The sequence below is a fragment of the Entelurus aequoreus genome, linkage group LG04 (genome assembly GCF_033978785.1).
Source record: "Entelurus aequoreus isolate RoL-2023_Sb linkage group LG04, RoL_Eaeq_v1.1, whole genome shotgun sequence".
Taxonomy (NCBI): domain Eukaryota; kingdom Metazoa; phylum Chordata; class Actinopteri; order Syngnathiformes; family Syngnathidae; genus Entelurus; species Entelurus aequoreus.
The window spans coordinates 52,740,070-52,758,851 of NC_084734.1; the positions used below are offsets into that span (position 1 = coordinate 52,740,070).

Below are 18,782 nucleotides of genomic sequence, written 5' to 3' on the forward strand. Positions count from 1 at the left end.
TACACTACAACACAAAGACAGCACCTAATTATATTCAACCATTTATCAACATGTGTGACATTACATTAGATATGATGTGCAATTATGTCTTACAGTAGAATGATAATACATAAGAGTAATGAGGTGAAATATTAGATTGTAATTACTTTTTAAACAGACAATATTATTTTAACATGAGAATAACTAATAAAGTCAGGGAAGAGAAGAGACTGCAGGTGGAGCTTTAATGTTTAAGGAAATATTTCAAAATCCTATTATTCTTCATAATCAGAAAGAAGAACAGCTAATGAATGATGTCAAGTTGAATATTTTAAAATACATTTATTTGATTATAATAATTATTTAATCATTTCTACAGTACTATAGGGTTTGGTTTATGTTTAAAGTAAAACACTGATACAGTACATGTAGTGTTGTCTGTTGTAAATACATTGATGCCATGCAGGAACATCACGGGCTTGAGGCAGGGAGTCAAAGTCATGGAGAAATAGGAACAAACCGACAGGTAAAAAAAGATAGTAGATGTTTTACAAGAGTTGACGAAAAAGTGGAAACTGGTGTCAGAAAATGGTGAAGTAAGTGCAGTCCAGTGGCATTGTTTGACATTGTGACTTTTGCCACACCCACAATTCATGGACACTCAAGCTGTGTCAAACAAAACTTTACGTTTTCAGGAAAAGTTGTACATTTGGGCTTTCCTTGGCTCGTTATAATGCAGAAGGGAGTTTTGTGTTTTTATTGCAAGGCAATGAACCAGACAAACTCACACTAGTTTCTGTAAAATCAGGGCTCACCTTTATCACTTCTAGATTTAGACATTGGAAAAAAGCTAACGAAAAATATAAAGCAGACAAAAATATTAATACGCATTGGCATGCTGTCTCTCACTACGTTTCCATGCACTAAATTAGTCTGATTTCTCCAATAGTTTTTATTTTTGTATTTTCACATCTGCGTGTGAAGTCCAAGTGTCCATGCACTCTCTTTATTTAATGTGACTATTGGTCGATAGGCTCCAGCACCCCCTGTGACCCCAAAAGGGACAAGCGGTAGGAAATGGATGGATAATCATACACCATGTGCCTCCCCACTGGGGGGCGCTATTTCCTTTTAGCGCAGTTAAATTAATTACTTTCGCGCAGGGCCGGCCCGTGGCATAGGCCGTATAGGCAAATGCTAAGGGTGCCGTCCATCAGGGGGCGCCACGCCAGTGCCACAAATGTTGGAGGAAAAAAAAAAAAGTTGGTACTATTATTTCTAAATACATAAAATAATCCCACTTTAATTAAAATGCAAAGTAAAGCCTATTTAATAGAAATATTATTTGTTACAACATTACGCCCCTCCTCCCCCGGCACGGTGCGCCCCCTCCCTTCCCGTATCATGACTCTTTTTGGACGTCACCACATAAAAAAAATCAACACAAGATGTCAAAACGGCCAAAACTGTCAGGTGCCCAGGGGAGAAAAGAAGGGGAGAAACGAGAAAAAGACAGAGGTAGCAGTAAGGTAACGTTAGCCTACATGAAATTATTTGTCTGTTACAGAATGTGATAGTAACCTGGCTTTTAGCATTAAGCTAATGTTACATGATTCGGCAATTGCTAATTAATAAATAGCTAGTTCTGTTTTAACGTTGGGTTAATATTGTGGAGGGGGCTAAATTGTTATGGAAAATAATAATGTAACGTCAGTACTCCCTGGTGTACAGTAATTTGTAAGTCATTCTAGTTAATGCAATATTAAAAAGCACAAATAGAGAACTCTGTAGGATCCCCTTTTTTTGTAATATAGTTGTTAAAGTCATACTGGTTTGATATTTTGTTTTGTGCAGTGCCTTATTTATATTGTATTTTTAATTTATTTTATGCAACTTGTTGACACGTTTTATTTTGTGTTTATGTATGTAAAAAATATTGTATTTCATATATTCATTTTTTATTTTTTGTATTCATTTATTTATCCATATTTTTTTTAATCTTGTTAACTATTGTGATTGTTAATTTGCTTTCTTTAAGTAAAAAAAAAGGTCAAAGACAAAGCTATTCGGTTTCTTGTGAGTATATACACTTCACTGCCGATGTTTGTGGGGGGGGCACCTAAAATCTTGCCTAGGGCGCCAGATTGGTTAGGGCCGGGCCTGCTTTCGCGGTTGACCTATGACATCACACTAGGCATCTAAGGATCCTCACAATTTGTTTTTAAGTGATGTCCACTGTAATATTGGCACATATTACAAATATTATGTCTCTAATGGCTATGTTGACGTTAAATAGTTGACAGGATTAAGAAATAATCTTGGATTGCGCTCCGAACATGACGCTACTACCAAGAATGTATCAGGGCGGATGCAGGTCCGATGCAATGGAAGACCGACGGAAGAGTTTTTTGGAAGGAATTTTCGGACAAAAAATCATGGAAATAAAACTTGTGATTGTCTTGGAGTTCATTCATAAGGCTCTGTGGATTGATGGAAGGAGCCTTAAATCCAAAAGAAAAGACCGTTTGCACCCCGGTCGTTCCTGTTCCAGTGGAAGGTTGCTTTTGTTCTGGACTATCTTGCCATTTGTGTGTAATACAGAGTTATTGTCAGTTTGGAGTGCACAAATGCAGCGTGAAGAGGTTTGTGTACGCTTTATTATTCACCTTTAATATACCTGCTTCATTCTCTTTCATCTAATTTTGTTGGGGGGTCCGGATTAAGCCGGCATTCTCCATTTCCTTAGCTGCATTCTTGAATAAATCTGTTTCTTTTTTTCTACCATTAATGCACTTCAAAATGTTCTGTTCTTTTAATTTGTGAAGTAAATAAAAAGTATTATCTTCATTACAATTGTTGTCTGTTTTTAATGAATGTCATCTGCGTGATACAAAGGGTCCTCTCCGGCTGCACACACCCCCTCAGGAGATCTGGTTTCCAATCGCATAATCCAGGTGTGTTAGTCCGACTTTTGAAAAACCGAACACGATCAGATTAAGGTGTTTCCATGGGCTGTAGGAGGCTTTATAGCCGAACTATTTGAGAAATCGAACTAATTTAGTGCATGGACACGTACTGTGTCTGTGTGTCTTAGTCAATGTGTGTGTGTGTGTGTGTGTGTGTGTGTGTGTGTGTGTGTGTGTGTGTGTGTGTGTGTGTGTGTGTGTCCTGGGAATGACGGTGTCCTGGGCATGACGTTAAAGTGCATCCGGCAGTGGAGGCTCCTCTATGGGGTCTTGGGGCACCAGGAGGTTAACCCCTTTACTACTGTTACCCCAGGTGGCCCTTGACAAAGGCCTAGTACCTGACTGCCCCCTAGCCAGGGATACGGTGAAGACCTCAACGGCGGAGCAGGCAGAAGACGATAGATGTACGCATTACCACAACGGCTGCGATGGTGGAAGAAGGCACTACCACATCCATGTGGGCCCAGTTATGGGGAAATAACGACCCAAGACTGCAACGGTGGAACAGGCGGAGGATGATTGCTAACCTTATGGAGCGTCACAACGGCTGGGATGGCGGATGAAGGCTGCAGCAGAAAATGGTCCCCAGTCATCTTGGACTCCATGCCACTGGACCCTGACCCGGAGCTGTCAAGGATCGTGTGGTGACTGTCTGTGCACCAGTTTCCCCACGTTAAACAAAGTCACGCACAGGCATCCTCCATAAAGGGATACCCCCCTACCAGGAGGATCGTCATACTCGCTTCGAGTGACCGCCGATGATGATGTGTGTGTGTGTTTGTGTGTGTGTTTGTGCGCGTTCTTGCTTGTCCACGAACTGCCGCTTCGTCTTGCCCCCTTGGATAACGACAAAAGATACAACCAAAATTTACAGACAACAACCCTTGGTAACATTTACATTATTAATTTTACACATAGTCAACACTTACTCACTTTGAGTAGCATACACATGCCACGTATTTATCAAAGATTTAAAATAAACCCTGTAAACCGCAGTCCTGCCCTGGTTGTCGCCTCCTTCCCTTCTCTGAGACACAACAGTACGTTCTGGCCAACAACATGTCGGAACCAGGCGACAGTGGCAAGCCCCAGGCCCAGATAACCATATCTTCCGACCTAGCTATCCTTAACTCCGTCGTTAGTGAACATCAGGTTCGGTTTACTGCCCTTGAAAACCATCTAGAGAGAGCCTTCCCCAGACTATATTCCAGGCTGGACAACATGTGCCCCGGGGCCAGTTCTGGACCGGTGGTACCTCCGCGTGCTTCTCCAGTCCGTGGACCGGAACACAGCATTTTGGAACGAGAGCCCAGGATTGCCAGCCCTAAACCATTTGAAGGGGACTTTGAACTTTGTAGAGAGTTTTTGGTACAATGTGACCTCATTTTTTGTCACCAGTCCTCCCGTTATTCTTCCGACGGCGCCAAGATTGCATTTATTTTCTCCTTACTTTCCGGCCCGGCTCTCAAGTGGGCTACTGCTGCAGTCGACAGGACCATTGGGCTCAACCCCAAGGATGGGGGGGACGCGGCCGGACGTCTACACACCATCTCGCAGGGTTCACATTCCGTGACAGCCTATACCCTGGAATTCCGGACCCTGCCGGCGTACAGCAGTTGGGGGGACCGGGCGCTCCAAAGCGCATTCCGCCGCGGCCTCTCTGAAGAGATTAAGGACGGTCTCCTGAGAGACAGACCTACTTCCTGCAAGGACCTCATCGAACTGGCCCTCCAATTTGACCTAAGACTTTGTGAGCGAGCAGCTTAACGAGACCAGAGAACTAACTCAATGGCAGTCCTGGTGAGCCATACTTTAGTTCCCCGTAATGAAGAAAACCCCGACATACTGCTACCCGCAATTCTGGCCTGGGATCAGAGGAGCATTCAAGTACAGGCATTTGTGGACTCTGGAGCTGATGAAAGTCTTTTGGACTACAAGTTCGCCCGGCAGATGGGCATTCCCCTGATCTCCCTGGACAAGACGCTGCCAGCACAGGCCCTGGATGGACGGCCATTGGGCCCCATCAATTACCGCACAGAGCCCCTTTCCATGACCATTTCTGGAAATCACAGAGAGACCATTAGTTTATGGGTGCTAGAAGCTCCGGTAGCCCCGCTGGTACTTGGAAGATCTTGGCTTCATCACAACAACCCCCATATCTCTTGGTCTTCCAGCAGAATTCTGGCATGGAGCACATCCTGCATGGCCAACTGTCTTGGGTCAGCATCTCATCCGGTCTACCATTCCACTACCACGACTCCCCAGGTAGATCTATCTCTGGTTCCAGCTTGCTACCATGACTTAGCCGAGGTCTTCAGCAAGGTACGTGCCCTGGGACTACCCCCCTCATAGACCTTATGATTGTACCATCGAGTTACTCCCTAACGCTACTTTGCCGTCTAGTCGCCTATACAATTTGTCTCTGCCAGAAAAAGAAGCTATGAGGAACTATATCACAGAGGGCCTTGCCTCAGGCATCATTACACCATCCAAGTCTCCACTGGCGGCGGGATTCTTTTTCGTTGCCAAGAAGGACGGATCCCTTCGTCCCTGCATTGACTACCGTCACCTTAACAACATCACTATTAAGAATAAGTACCCTCTTCCACTACTCAACTCATCTTTTGAACCTTTGGCACCTGCTACCATATTTACCAAACTGGATCTTCGTAACGCCTATCACCTGGTCCGGATCAAAGAGGGAGAGGAGTGGAAGACTGCTTTCAACACTCATATGGGGCATTATGAGTACCGGGTGATGCCTTTTGGACTCACCAACGCACCTGCAGTTTTTCAAACTCTTGTCAATGACATTCTTCGGGACATGCTGGACCAATTCGTGGTAGTATACCTCAATGATATTCTAATTTTCTCCCGTAACCTCTCTGATCACCAGAGACATGTCCGACTTGTCCTGCAACGTCTTTTGGAAAACTGTCTATTTGTTAAGGCTGAAAAGGGCTGCTTCCACTCCTCTTCGGTGGAGTTCCTCTGATTCGTGGTCGAAAGGGGTCACATAAGGACCCGAAGAAGGTGGAGGGCGTGGTGAAGTGGCCGCAACCCACTACTAGGATGGAACTTCGGAGGTTCCTCGGCTTCGCTGGCTTCTACCGCCGATTCATTCAAGACTTCAGTAGAGTTGCGGCACCACTCCATTCACTCACATCTACAAACGTTCCTTTTGTGTGGACTCTTTTGGCGAAGAAGGCCTTCGAGGAGTTAAAGGAGCATTTTGTTTCTGCCCCCATTCTAGTCCATCCCGACTTAGAAACTGCTTTTTTGGTGGAGGTTGACGCCTCAGACTTGGGGATTGGGGCTATTCTCTCAACAGTCCAAGAATGACAATTTGGTTCACCCTGTTGCTTTTTTCTCCAGGCGCCGGACCACGGCCGAACAGATTTATGATGCTGGGAATAGAGAATTACTGGTGGTCCATGAGGCCCTGGTGGAATGGAGACACTGGTTGGAAGGAGCTAGACACCAGTTTCAGATCCTTACCGACCACAGCAACCTCCTACACATCCGAGCTGCCAAGAGGATCAACAACCGCCAGGCAAGGTGGCAGCAGTTTTTCTCTCGCTTCAATTACGTGCTTTCTTTCAGACCTGGGTCCAAGAACACTAAGGCTGACGCAGTGTCTCGGTTATTTCTGAAAGAACCTACCGGTCCGGCAGTGGCAGAACCCATCCTTCCTCCCACTCGCATCATAGGGATGGTAACTTGGAAAGTGGAGGACCTGGTTAAGTCTGCACTGCATTCCAATCCAGGACCGGGAGGTGGACCTCCCAACAGACTGTTCGTCCATCGGGAGCTACGACCCAGGGTCCTGGATTGGGGGCACTCAAGCCTGTTCTCATTCCATCCTGGTTTTCAACGAACCCTATCACTGCTGCAAAGACGTTTTTGGTGGCCATCCATGGCCAAGGACACTCGGGAGTTCATCGCTGCTTGTTCAACTTGTGCCCGTAGTAAGACGTCACACAGGCCTCCTGCTGATCTTCTTCGCCCTCTCTCCATTCCTGCCCGTTCTTGGTCGCACATCGCCCTGGATTTTGTCACAGGATTTCCAGCTTCCAGACGTAACACCACTATCCTTTCAATTGTTGATCGTTTCTCCAAGGCAGCCCATTTCATTCCGCTGCGCAAGTTACCTTCTGCTTCAGAGACTTCTGACATACTCACACTTCACGTCGTCAAGCAGCATGGTATTCCGGTGGATATCGTTTCTGACCGAGGCCCTCAGTTTACGTCGCAAGTATGGAGAGCTTTCTGCAAGGGAATCGGGGCCTCGGTCAGCCTCACATCGGGATACCATTCCCAAAGCAACGGGCAGGCCGAGAGGGCGAATCAAAGCTTGGAGAACATGCTCCGATGTGTCGCCAGTCGTCAACCCACATCCTGGAGCAAGTTTCTGCCATGGGTGGAGTTTTCCTATAACTCCTTGAAGAGCTCCGCTACCGGTATGTCTCCTATTGAGTGCTCATTGGGTTATCAACCCCCTTTGTTTCCCCAGCAAGAACTGAAGATCGCTGTACCCTCAACTAGAGCTCATATTATACGGTGTCAGAGGGTGTGGAGAGCCGCTCGTGCAGCTTTGGAAAGAGCATCCGAGAAAATGTGTCGCAACGCCAACCGTCATTGCATTCCAGCTCCGTCCTATAAACCAGGACAACAAGTGATGCTTCTCACTAAGGACCTCAGCCTCCAGGTACCATCTAAGAAATTGGCTCCACGTTATGTTGGTCCGTTGTCCATCATGTCTATCATAAATCCTGTATCAGTTAAATTGGCTCTCCCACCCTCGGTCAAGCGGCATCCAGTGGTCCAGGTTTCCCAGATTAAACCGGTAGCGGAGAGCGCTCTGTCCCCTCCTGTCCCTGCCCCTGTCGGTTAAGGAAATCCTCAGGGTCCGTCGACAAGGTAGGGGGCTCGTTTATTTGGTCGACTGTGCCAATCCTGATGCTCCCCACATAACGGGGGGCGGGGGGGGGGGGGGGCGGGGGGGGGGTGCTGTCATGACGCGGAGTCGAACCCACGTTTCCTCTGCAGCTGGAGCTGCAGGCACCTCTGTTAACCCCTCTGCTGGCAGCACGCTCAGACACGCCTCTGCTCGCGCTGAGCACAACACGCCCACACAGCAACAAGCCTGCAAACAATCACTCATCAGCGCACCTGGACTTGACGACGGGGAGCGGCATAAAGACCAGCGGACCCGAGGAACCTTTGCCAGAACGTCGCTAACCTTCCAGTAAGCATCACGTCTGGCATTCCCTTCCCCCGTGATTTCCTCGTGCTTGTTTTGCTATATCTCCGTGTTTTCCCCTGGTTCATGTCCTTTTGTATTTCCACAGTGACTCCCCTGTCCTCCGTGATCGTGCCTTGTCACTCGACACCCATCCGGATTCCTGACTGCCCTCCTCGATCCACGACCTCCCTGCTCGGACCCAGACCACGCTGCCCTGCTCTTGCCCACGACATTTTGCCTGTCCACGAACTGCCGCTTCGTCTTGCCCCCTTGGATAACGACGAAAGATACAACCAACATTTACAGACAACAACCCTTGGTAACATTTACATTATTAATTTTACACAGTCAACACTCACTCACTTTGAGTAGCATACACATGCCACGTATTCATCAAAGGTTTAAAATAAACCCTGTAAATCGCAGTCCTGCCCTGGTTGTCGCCTCCTTCCCTTCTCTGAGACACAACACTTAACCCCCCCCCTAGAGGGGGGGGGTTACCCACATATGCGGTCCTCTCCAAGGTTTCTCATAGTCATTCACCGACGTCCCACTGGGGTGAGTTTTTCCTTGCCCGTATGTGGGCTCTGTACCGAGGATGTCGTTGTGGCTTGTACAGCCCTTTGAGACACTTGTGATTTAGGGCTATATAAATAAACATTGATTGATTGATTGAACACTTTAACTTGTTAACAATATTAACTATATGTGTTAAACATGCTTATATCTTTAAACACCTTTAACTTGATAACAATATTAACTATATGTGTTAAACATGCTTGTATTATCTTTAAACACCTTTAACTTGTTAATGTCATGTCTGTGTTGATCTTGTTTTTGTTTTGCTTGGTTTTTGGACACTTTTTAGTTCCTGGTTTCACTTCCTGGTTTTGTTTTGTTTCCATGGTTACTCATTAGTTTCACCTGTTCCACGTTTGGACTCACACACACCTGTCTCACGTTTTCACATTGTCATGTCACGCACCTGTTCACAGTTAGTCACGCACCTGTTTTCACTTATCATGTCACTATATAGGCTTTTCTGTTTCTGTTGTTCGTGCTGGCGACATCACACATTCATGCCATGTTCACAGTTCCTTGTCACGTAAGTTTTTGTTTAATGTTCATAGTTCTCCGCCATTGTGCGCGCCTTTTGTTTTGTCATAATCAAGTTTTTTCCTCTGCGGTGAGCGCTTTTTGTTTATACCTTTTTGTTTGAGTTAAAAGATTAAACATGTCCTCACCTGCACGCCACGTATGGTCCAATTCATTTGCACCACGGGAGAGCAAACCACGCCAGAGACCAAGTCGTGACAGTTAACAATCAAATCAACTTTATTTATAAAGCACATTTAAAATTTACCAGAGGTGTAGCCAAAGTGCTGTACAATGGGCAGGTTAAAAGATAATACGAGTACCGAGCAAACATAACACAACACAAACAGAACACGATAAAAAATAAATAAATAAAATAAAAACAGGTTCACAGCAGGTGTATTATGGGGCGCCATTGCAGATATTAACTATATGTGTTAAACATGCTTGCCTTATCTTTAAACACCTTTAACTTGTTAACAATATTAACTATATGTATTAAACATTCTTGTATTATCATTAAACACCTTTAATTTATTAACAATATCAACTATATGTGTTAAACATGCTTGCATTATCATTAAACACCTTTGACTTGTTAACAAAAACATACATTTCATAAATAAGTAAATATAAATTATATATATCAATGAGGTAGATCCCCGCGACTTGATCAATTGAAAAGTAGCTCGCCTGCAGAAAAAGTGTGAGCACCCCTGATGTAAATGATATTAACAATTGAGAAGCGGAAGTGAACAACTGTGTAAGTAGTTGCTATGGAAAAGGATTGCTTCTTTCCTCCTTCTTGGACATGTTATAAAGAAAAACGTGACATGTGTGATGCGTCATGTTGCACTGGCATACGTGTTGGGAAATCAACTTGAAAACCACCAAAGCAAATAAACGCCTGATCATGAGCATAATCGATATTGATCATCAGCAGCCGGGAAGAACAAAGTGCAGTCACTCCCAGGATGGGGGCAGGAACTACCTTTAGGACCCAGTGTGTCCTCTTCCTCCTCCTCCTCGCGCAGGAGCGTGTAGTTTAGCGCGGAGATGAGAGGACTCAATGAGCTCCTTCTTGCTTATCACGACTCACATCGACAGCTGTGAGGACGACCTTTTGAAATATATGTATATATATATATATATTTTGTATCTTTATTTATATATATATATATGTTTGTATTCTTCCATTCCGAAGCAACACATTGGTGTGATTTAATGGCAGCGATGGCATTCCATGTGAGTGGACTATGACGCGCCTCTCGTCCTCCTGTCAGCACATCAGGACTCAGCTGCGCGTTCATGCTCACTTCTTCTCCTTTGCATCTTCGACGCCCGCGGCTGGACACATCACTTACTGGACACATCACTTACTGGACACGTCACTCACTGGACACATCACTTACTGCCGCACTTGAGGTGAGTGCCTGTGTGGAGGTGGGCGTGCGTGTGTGACACACACATCCACTGTGACACGGTGGCGGCGCGGAGAAAAAGCGGCCATTCTTAATGGCATTGTCTAAATAGGATCTTCTATGTTTTTTCGTTTCATGAAAAGTGGCGCTAACGTGATTTAGTATTTTTGGCAACAGCGGTGTGTGTGTGTGTGTGTGTGAGTGTGTGCGTGTGCGTGGGACGTGTCACAGAATACTAATTACCCAGGGTGGGCGCATCGAACCAAATATCGATAGCGTCGATATCAACGGCGGCTTTATTAACGGATCGATACTAGCTTGGTGAATTTGACATGTTTTGAGGGGGGGAAAATGACAGTATATTGTTTTTCCAATGATAATGACACATGTCAATATGTGTATTAGGAATTTAAGGAACAATTCCTGGAAAGTACTGTAAATCAGTGGTTCTCAAATGGGGGTACTTGAAGGTATGCCAAGGGGTACGTGAGATTTTTTTTAAAAATGTCTGTCAAAAAGAACTGTGAAAAGAAATGCAACAATGCAATATTCAGTGTTGATAGCTAGATTTTTTTGTGGATATGTTCCATAAATATTGATGTTAAAGATTAACTTTTTTTGTGAAGAAATGTTTAGAATGATCAAGTTCATGAATCCAGATGGATCTCTATTACAATTCCCAAAGAGGGCACTTTAAATTGATGATTACTTCTATGTGTAGAAATCTTTATTTATAATTGAATCACTTGTTTATTTATCAACAAGTTTTTAGTTATTTTTATATCTTTTTTTCCAAATAGTTGAAGAAAGACCACAACAAATGAGCAATATTTTGCACTGTTATACAATTTAATAAATCAGAAACTGATGACATAGTGCTGTATTTTACTTCTTTATCTCTTTTTTTCAACCAAAAATGCTTAGCTCTCATTAGGGGGTACTTGAATTAAAACAATTTTCATAGGGGGTACATCACTGAAAAAAGGTTGAGAACCACTGCTGTAAATAAACACAAATAGGGGAAACACACCACCCTGTTTAATTCTCCAGACAGCATTTATTACATATACGGTTATGACTGCACTTATGATTTGAGTTTATTTCGAACATGTATCTGCATCATAGAATCCCCATTCTCATTTACAGCATGTTCGAAAAGGAGTAGGAAGAAGCAAAGTTTATTTAATCCTACCTCTTTTCCATTTCATAGCAATTACTGACACATGTGTTCCTCTTCTCATCTTGTAACACAATTTACATCAATGAATTCTAAATACAACAGTTCCGGTAAGTCAGTCATGATTCACATTGAGACCCGATTAATGTGTAATTTTCACAATGTCTATCAAAATTATTCTCCATTGTGCTTTGTAAATACGTGTCGTTTGAACAACCTCTTAAATTCGATCATATTAGTACATGGTTTGAGTAAGGTGTCCCGTCAACAACGAATTGCAAGAGTTGCCCAGGAAGTCATTTCACAATAAAGGTAACAGTGATGAATTTGACATTTAAAGAAAACAAAATAGTGTATTGTGCAATGATAAATGTTATATGCCAACAACTATTTGAATAGAAGGGAAATTTCCTGCAAAGTAATTGAAAATACATTTGTGCAATGATATAAGATGATAATAATGCATGTCGATATTTGCATTTAAAAATAAGAGACATTTCCTGTAAAAAAATTAAAAGGGAAACACACCATCGGTTTGTTCTTTGGACAGCGTTTATTTTCAAACAACACATACAAGTAACTCAATGCAGCATCGTAAAGTTTCTGTCAATAATTGCAACAGTTACATAGAAAGTCACTTCACAATAAAAATATCCGATTTATATTAGCTTAATTAATGAGACCTGTTTTGTTTGAAGAAATCAAAAACAACTGGAAGTACATATAACTTGTGCTATGACAAATGTTAAATCATATTTGTCAAAATTTGCATTTGAAAATAAGGGAAATTCCTTAGAAAGTAAGAGAACATAATTAAGGAAAAAAATCTCCCTGTTATATTCCTTAGAAGTAATTTATTTTCACATTAGTAGCTTGTCTGTTTCAAAAGGTAAAGCAGTATCGTAAAGTGTTCGTTAAGAATGATTTACAACAGTTGCACAGAAATTCATTTCAAAATAAAATCCTGCACACGCTGGAATCAAACCTGCCGTGAGCACAATTTATTATTTATTATTATTATGATTAAACTAGGGCTGTCAAACAATTAAAATATTTAATTGCGGTTAATTACAGTTTGTTCATATTTAACTCAAAATTGGTCTCAATTAATCGCAGATAAATGTAATTTTTCGTCATTGATTGTACCCTAGACAGATATTTTTTAATGTTTTATGACGGACAATTAGTTTACTTTAATGACATGTTTTTTTTAAACATTGGGCTTTTTTAAACAGCTCAGCACAAAAAAGGACATAAACAAGCTTTTAAAGACAAATAAATTACCTGCAGTGCCTTGGTATCTAGCCAGATTTTGTATTTTGTAGGAATGCAGAACTTGTATACCAGCTGTAGAAGCACTTGCATTCAGAGGGGAGGAGCTACACCATGTTTAGATACCAGTTTCACGTATTAACCTAAAATGTGGATTGTTACGATTATGGTTTGATTGTCAAAGATGTTAAGTAATGTAAAATGTGATATTTCTACCTGAATAAATGCTTCTGATATGTTGTACATTACATGTTGCACAAGTTAATGGTATTCATATCTCTGTAAAACAATGTCTCAACCTTCTCTATTTATTATTAAAATGTAATATTCAGCCTGCTAAACATTCTATAATTGCTGAATATCTATCAGAACAGGTTTTAAAATAATATATACATTATTTCAATCTACCAGAAAACTTTTGGTTAAAATATCCCATATTACATTACAAAACATCTTTGACAAAGCATAATCTTGACATAAGACCATTTTTCATTTTGTTCCGTAGTTACAAGGATGTGAAGCGTAGCGCTATTATTGTGAAGCCAGAAGTGTGTGATTGGTATGAAAAGGTGTCTTGACATGTTTTGGTGAAAATCTCAGATAAAAATGACTTTAGACTTTCTCTCTACTGTCTTCTTTTTCTGCTTAGCTTTTATTCCATCTTACTAAAAAACAGTACGAGTAACAATCTACATTTTATGGTATTAATACACTTAACTGTAATGTAAAGATGGACGTGTAGCTCCTTCTTACAACCGGCAAAGGCACCATCCAATGATGTCGTCTCACGTCGATTGAAGATAAAATAGTTTTGCCTTGTCGAAAAATGACTTGCTATGGCTTTCTTTGTCCATTTATGTCCGCTATTTTCGAGCTTGTGGCGCAACAGTAACAGGATGCCATTACGTTTCCCCACGCTACGGAACAGGCTGAGGGACAAAAAGGGATCAGGACACAAAGACGTCAATCGCGTGTTAAAAAAATGATCGCCGTCTAAAGGAACTTATAGTAATTTAGTAGCCTAGGGGTTAGAGTGTCCGCCCTGAGATCGGTAGGTTGAGAGTTCAAACCCCGGCCGAGTCATAACAAAGACTATAACAATGGGACCCATTATACCTGCTTGGCACTCAGCATCAAGGTTTGGAATTGGGGGTTAAATTACCAAAATGATTCCCGAGCACGGCCACTGCTGCTGCCCACTGCTCCCCTCACCTCCCAGAGGGTGAACAAGAGGATGGGTCAAATGCAGTTTCACCACACCTAGTGTGTGTGTGTGTGTGACAATCATTGGTACTTTATCTTTAACTTAACTTAACGTGTCATCATTGCGTTAACTTTGACAGCCCTAGTTTAAACCTTTGTTTAGAAAGTCCCATTTTGCAAGGGAGTCCTGCCACGCATATTCATACACCAGTGTGGGTGACAATGAGAGCAAGGTGAGTCAAATGTCTTGCTCAAAGACACAACATCAGTGACAAGTACCAGGAACTCTCAAGTATGTGGAAGACTGCTCTACCATGTGAGCCTGCCCCCATTGATCGAGAGTTAAGTGGAGCAATGGCAGCTAATGAGCTAAAAACCGCAGGGTGGCATTTGCTACATACATGTGCATAAAGAGTATGATAATAACATACAGTGTGACTTGTAAGTACAAAACAATATTGTCAGAGACACCATAAGTGCTAGGGCAGAAAAGACACAACTCATGTGGTGTAACCATCTTTTTTTTTTTTACCCGTGTGCTTTTAATTTGAAGGCCTTACTTTTGATTTTGTGATCTGAAATATTTCAAATAAAAAGTATTGGTATCAGTGTCAATATTGGCAATACTGGTCCTGTATGCACTTGGTATCAGATCAACAGCAAAATTCCAAGTATCGACAAACACTACTAATTGCCAGCACCCCCACCCCCTCCCTCCTCTTCCTCTGCTCCTTCCTCTTGGTTGGTTGTGTCCTGCATTGTATCTTGATGCGGCGCATGTGATCAATGAAGAAGGTCTCCTTGTGGTTGCAGTGGTGGTCCTGGTCGTGTCGGTGCCCAAGCAACCATGTGGAGCACCAACAGTGCGCCTCTGCTCCTCTCCTGCCTGGCGCTCACGGCTCTGTGGAGAAGCAGGTGAGTCTCATTTGATTTGGGGAGATACCTGGAAGACATGATGCGTTAGTGGACCTCCTCTTCTCTCAACAATGCGTGCTGAAAACCTGAAACAATTGATGTCTACATTACTCTTCAATAGACTAATGCTGTCTTTAATAACAACAATTCAGTCAAACATGAACCTTTCGACACGCAAAACTTACTGTGTACCGTATGGATTTACTTAACTGCAGGGAGTAGCTGGCATGTGTTAGGGTTTGTTACACTAAACCCCGCTTATGTCTATGTGGCTTGACTCCAACGAGTTCAATTCTTTTCTCTTTTTTTTTAACCTGTTTAAGACTGTGCCGTTTATGTTGACAACCCGTCTGTGGTCTTAATTCTAAAACAAGACTGCTTAAATCGTTCACTTTTGTCAACGTAAAAAGTGAGGTCAGTTTATGTTGACATCCATCCATCCATCCATTTTCTACCGCTTGTCCCTTACGGCAGTGGTCCCCAACCTTTTTGTAGCTGCGGACCGGTCAACGCTTGAAAATTTGTCCCACGGACTGGGGGGGGGGGGGGGGGGGGGGGGTGTTAGCGGGGGGGCTATGGTATTTTTATATATTTTTTTGTCATAAAAAAATACAATCGTGTGCTTATGGACTGTATTCCTGCAGACTATGTTGATCTATATTGATATATAATGTATGTATTGTGTTTTTTATGTTGATTTAATAAAATAAAATACAAATTTTATTTTCTTGTGCGGCCCGGTACCAATCGGTTTACGGACCGGTACTGGGCTGCGGCCCGGTGGTTGGGGACCACTGCCTTACGGGGTTGACATGTGTTGTAGTATTTGCTTTTTTTTTCCTAATCTGTTTTAGACTGTCCCGTTTATGTCGACAACCTGTCTAAGCTGCCCAACTCATCTAGTTCTGCTCACCTCTGATCTTATTATTAAAAAGTGCCTGCTTAAGTCAACCGCGTTTGTCGATGTACAGAGTCGACCGCTTTGGTTGACATCAAATGCAAGAGCCAAAGGGATCACTTCTATGAAAAATGATCCGTTTATGTCGACATACTATTGTCAACAAAAACATTATTGCTAACCTTCTTAAAGAGTTATGTTTATGTCGGCAACCCGTTTAACTGATTTCGTATTACTAAAAAGTGTTTGCTAAAGTCGGCCTGCCTTTGTCGACATAAAATGTGAGAGCTACATTGGTCTTTTACATGAAAACTAGGTCAGTTTTTGTTGACATGTGTTGTAGTATAGTTCACTTTATTATTGCCAACCTGTTGTAGACGGTTATATTTATGTCGACAACTCATCTTAGTTGCCCAACTCATCTAGTGCTGGCCCCCTGTTTTATCGTTACTAAAAAGTGCCCACTTAGGTTGATTGATTGATTGATTGACTTATTTTGTCAATGTAAAATTTGTGACCCAAAGGGGTCATTAAGATGAAAAATGGGTCAGTATATGCAGTGATGGGCAGTAACAAGCTACATGTAGCTTGGCGGTAGCTTAGCTACTTTTTTAACCAGTAGCTTTTTCTGTAGCTTATCTACTTTTACACCAATGTAACTAGGTAGCTTACATCAAAGCTACGAGCTACAAAGAGAGAAAATGCACTGCCAATTCAGGCCCCCTCAAAATACGGAGAAAATACAATGACCTGTATGAATGAGAACATCCATACATATGGAGAAAATCCATGCTGATTGGTTGGTGTTCGTATGATGAGTCACAATTGGCTAAGGTTAGGGCGAAACATTACAGACTGGCCAATCAGAGGCAACATACGGCGAGTCATCAAAACTAGTAAGCAAGATCATAACAGACACACACTCATGTCACATGACAACGAGGGAGTGATTTTTTCATCTTATGCCAAACTTGCTAATTTCCTCCTTGATAGGTTAGTAAGGCATTTACGTTTTCTTAGTACTTGTAATAAATGGAAATTGACATTTCGTATGTAAACTATATTTGTAATACATGTAAATATATTGTTTGTCCAATACAGTCTAACGAAGCTAGTATGTTCGTGCAACGAATGCTTAGTAGAGAAGCACCATCACACTATTGTAATGCTTAGCATGCTAGCCCGGTCAATGACACATTGACATACAGGCTAACGGGGGAAATGTATGCCTGTTAGCCTGTATGTCGATGTGTCATCCAACTGACAGGGCAAAATATATTTTCGACAAATAAAACCTATGTGTATATGGGTATTGTCAGTGCCTATTTCGTTCTCAATATGCTGATACGCTGAGGAAATGGGTTCCAACATTAGCACGGCTAATTGCGGTTTCTGGTACTGAAAGTGCATCAAACACATGGGGTGGTATTTGCTTGGCACATCGTAATGCATTAAATGATTTTCTACTTTGTGTATTGACATGGTAGCAGGCTATATGATTTATGCGTAACGTGGTGTGTGCATAACGTGGGTTGGCTCATAGAATTGCACTCTGCACTGAAAGATGGTGATGTGCGTACATGGAAGAGAATGCAGTGTGTCAGGTTGGATGCAACATGGAGTTATGCTGAATGAAATGTGGCGGTAATTTTACTGTTGGTCTTGGATTGCCATCAAAGTAGGCCTATGCGATATATAACATTTTATATATTATTATATCTAATTATTTTGATGGTGGTCTGTGCAGTCATACTGGACATTTTAGCAGGGTAATGCCAACAATCTGTCCGGACTCCAGACGAAAATATTGCTGCGTAACTTTACAAATACATTTGGCTAATCGACATCAGGGACATTTGGCATAATTACTTAGTAAACCATTTTGCAAGAAGCATACACAAGAGAAACCTACAGCGTAGGACTCGTCGATTGCCATTTGAAGTTCCTTGGAGTAGGATTCGGACTCGGCTGTGTATCTGGCAACCTCAGTCATGGAGAGAAGGAGGGTACTACATCATTTTGACCGTGATTGCAGTACCATTTCTGGCCACATTATTACACGTCCATCCATCCATTTTCTACCGCTCGTCCCTTTTGGGGTCGCAAAGGGTGCTATCTCAGCTGCATTCAGGCGGAAGGCGGGGTACACCCTGGACAAGTCGCCACCTCATCACAGGGCCAACACAGATAGACAGACAACATTCACACTGACATTCACACACTAGGGCCAATTTAGTGTTGCCAATCAACCTATCCCCACGTGTATGTCTTTGGAGGTGGAAGGAAGCCGTAGTACCCGGAGAGAATCCACGCAGTCACAAGGAGAACATGCAAACTCCACACATGGCACCTTTAAATGTAGCTTTGAAGTAGCAAGCTACTTTTTGCTGTGTAGCTTGTAGTGTAGTTTGCTACAATTCTACGGGGATAGCTTCCCCTGTAGCTTATCCATCCATCCATCTTCAACCGCTTATCCGGAATCGGGTCGCGGGGACAACAGTTCCAGCAGAGACCCCCAGACTTCCCTCTCCAGAGCAACATTAGCAACTTCCTCTTGGGGGATCCCAAAGCGTTCCCAGGCCAGAGAGGAGATGTAATCCCCCCATCTGGT

General features: G+C 42.7%; 1 protein-coding gene across 1 annotated transcript in view; it reads left to right on the forward strand.

Moving 5' to 3' along the window:
• Positions 1–18,782, forward strand: part of LOC133649207 (gamma-aminobutyric acid receptor subunit alpha-2) — an 84,806-nt gene that overhangs the window by 16,595 nt on the left and 49,429 nt on the right. The window contains exon 2 of the mRNA XM_062046043.1: positions 15,172–15,273. Within this exon, the coding sequence (XP_061902027.1) occupies positions 15,172–15,273 (102 nt within the window). The remainder of the gene's footprint in view (positions 1–15,171; positions 15,274–18,782) is intronic.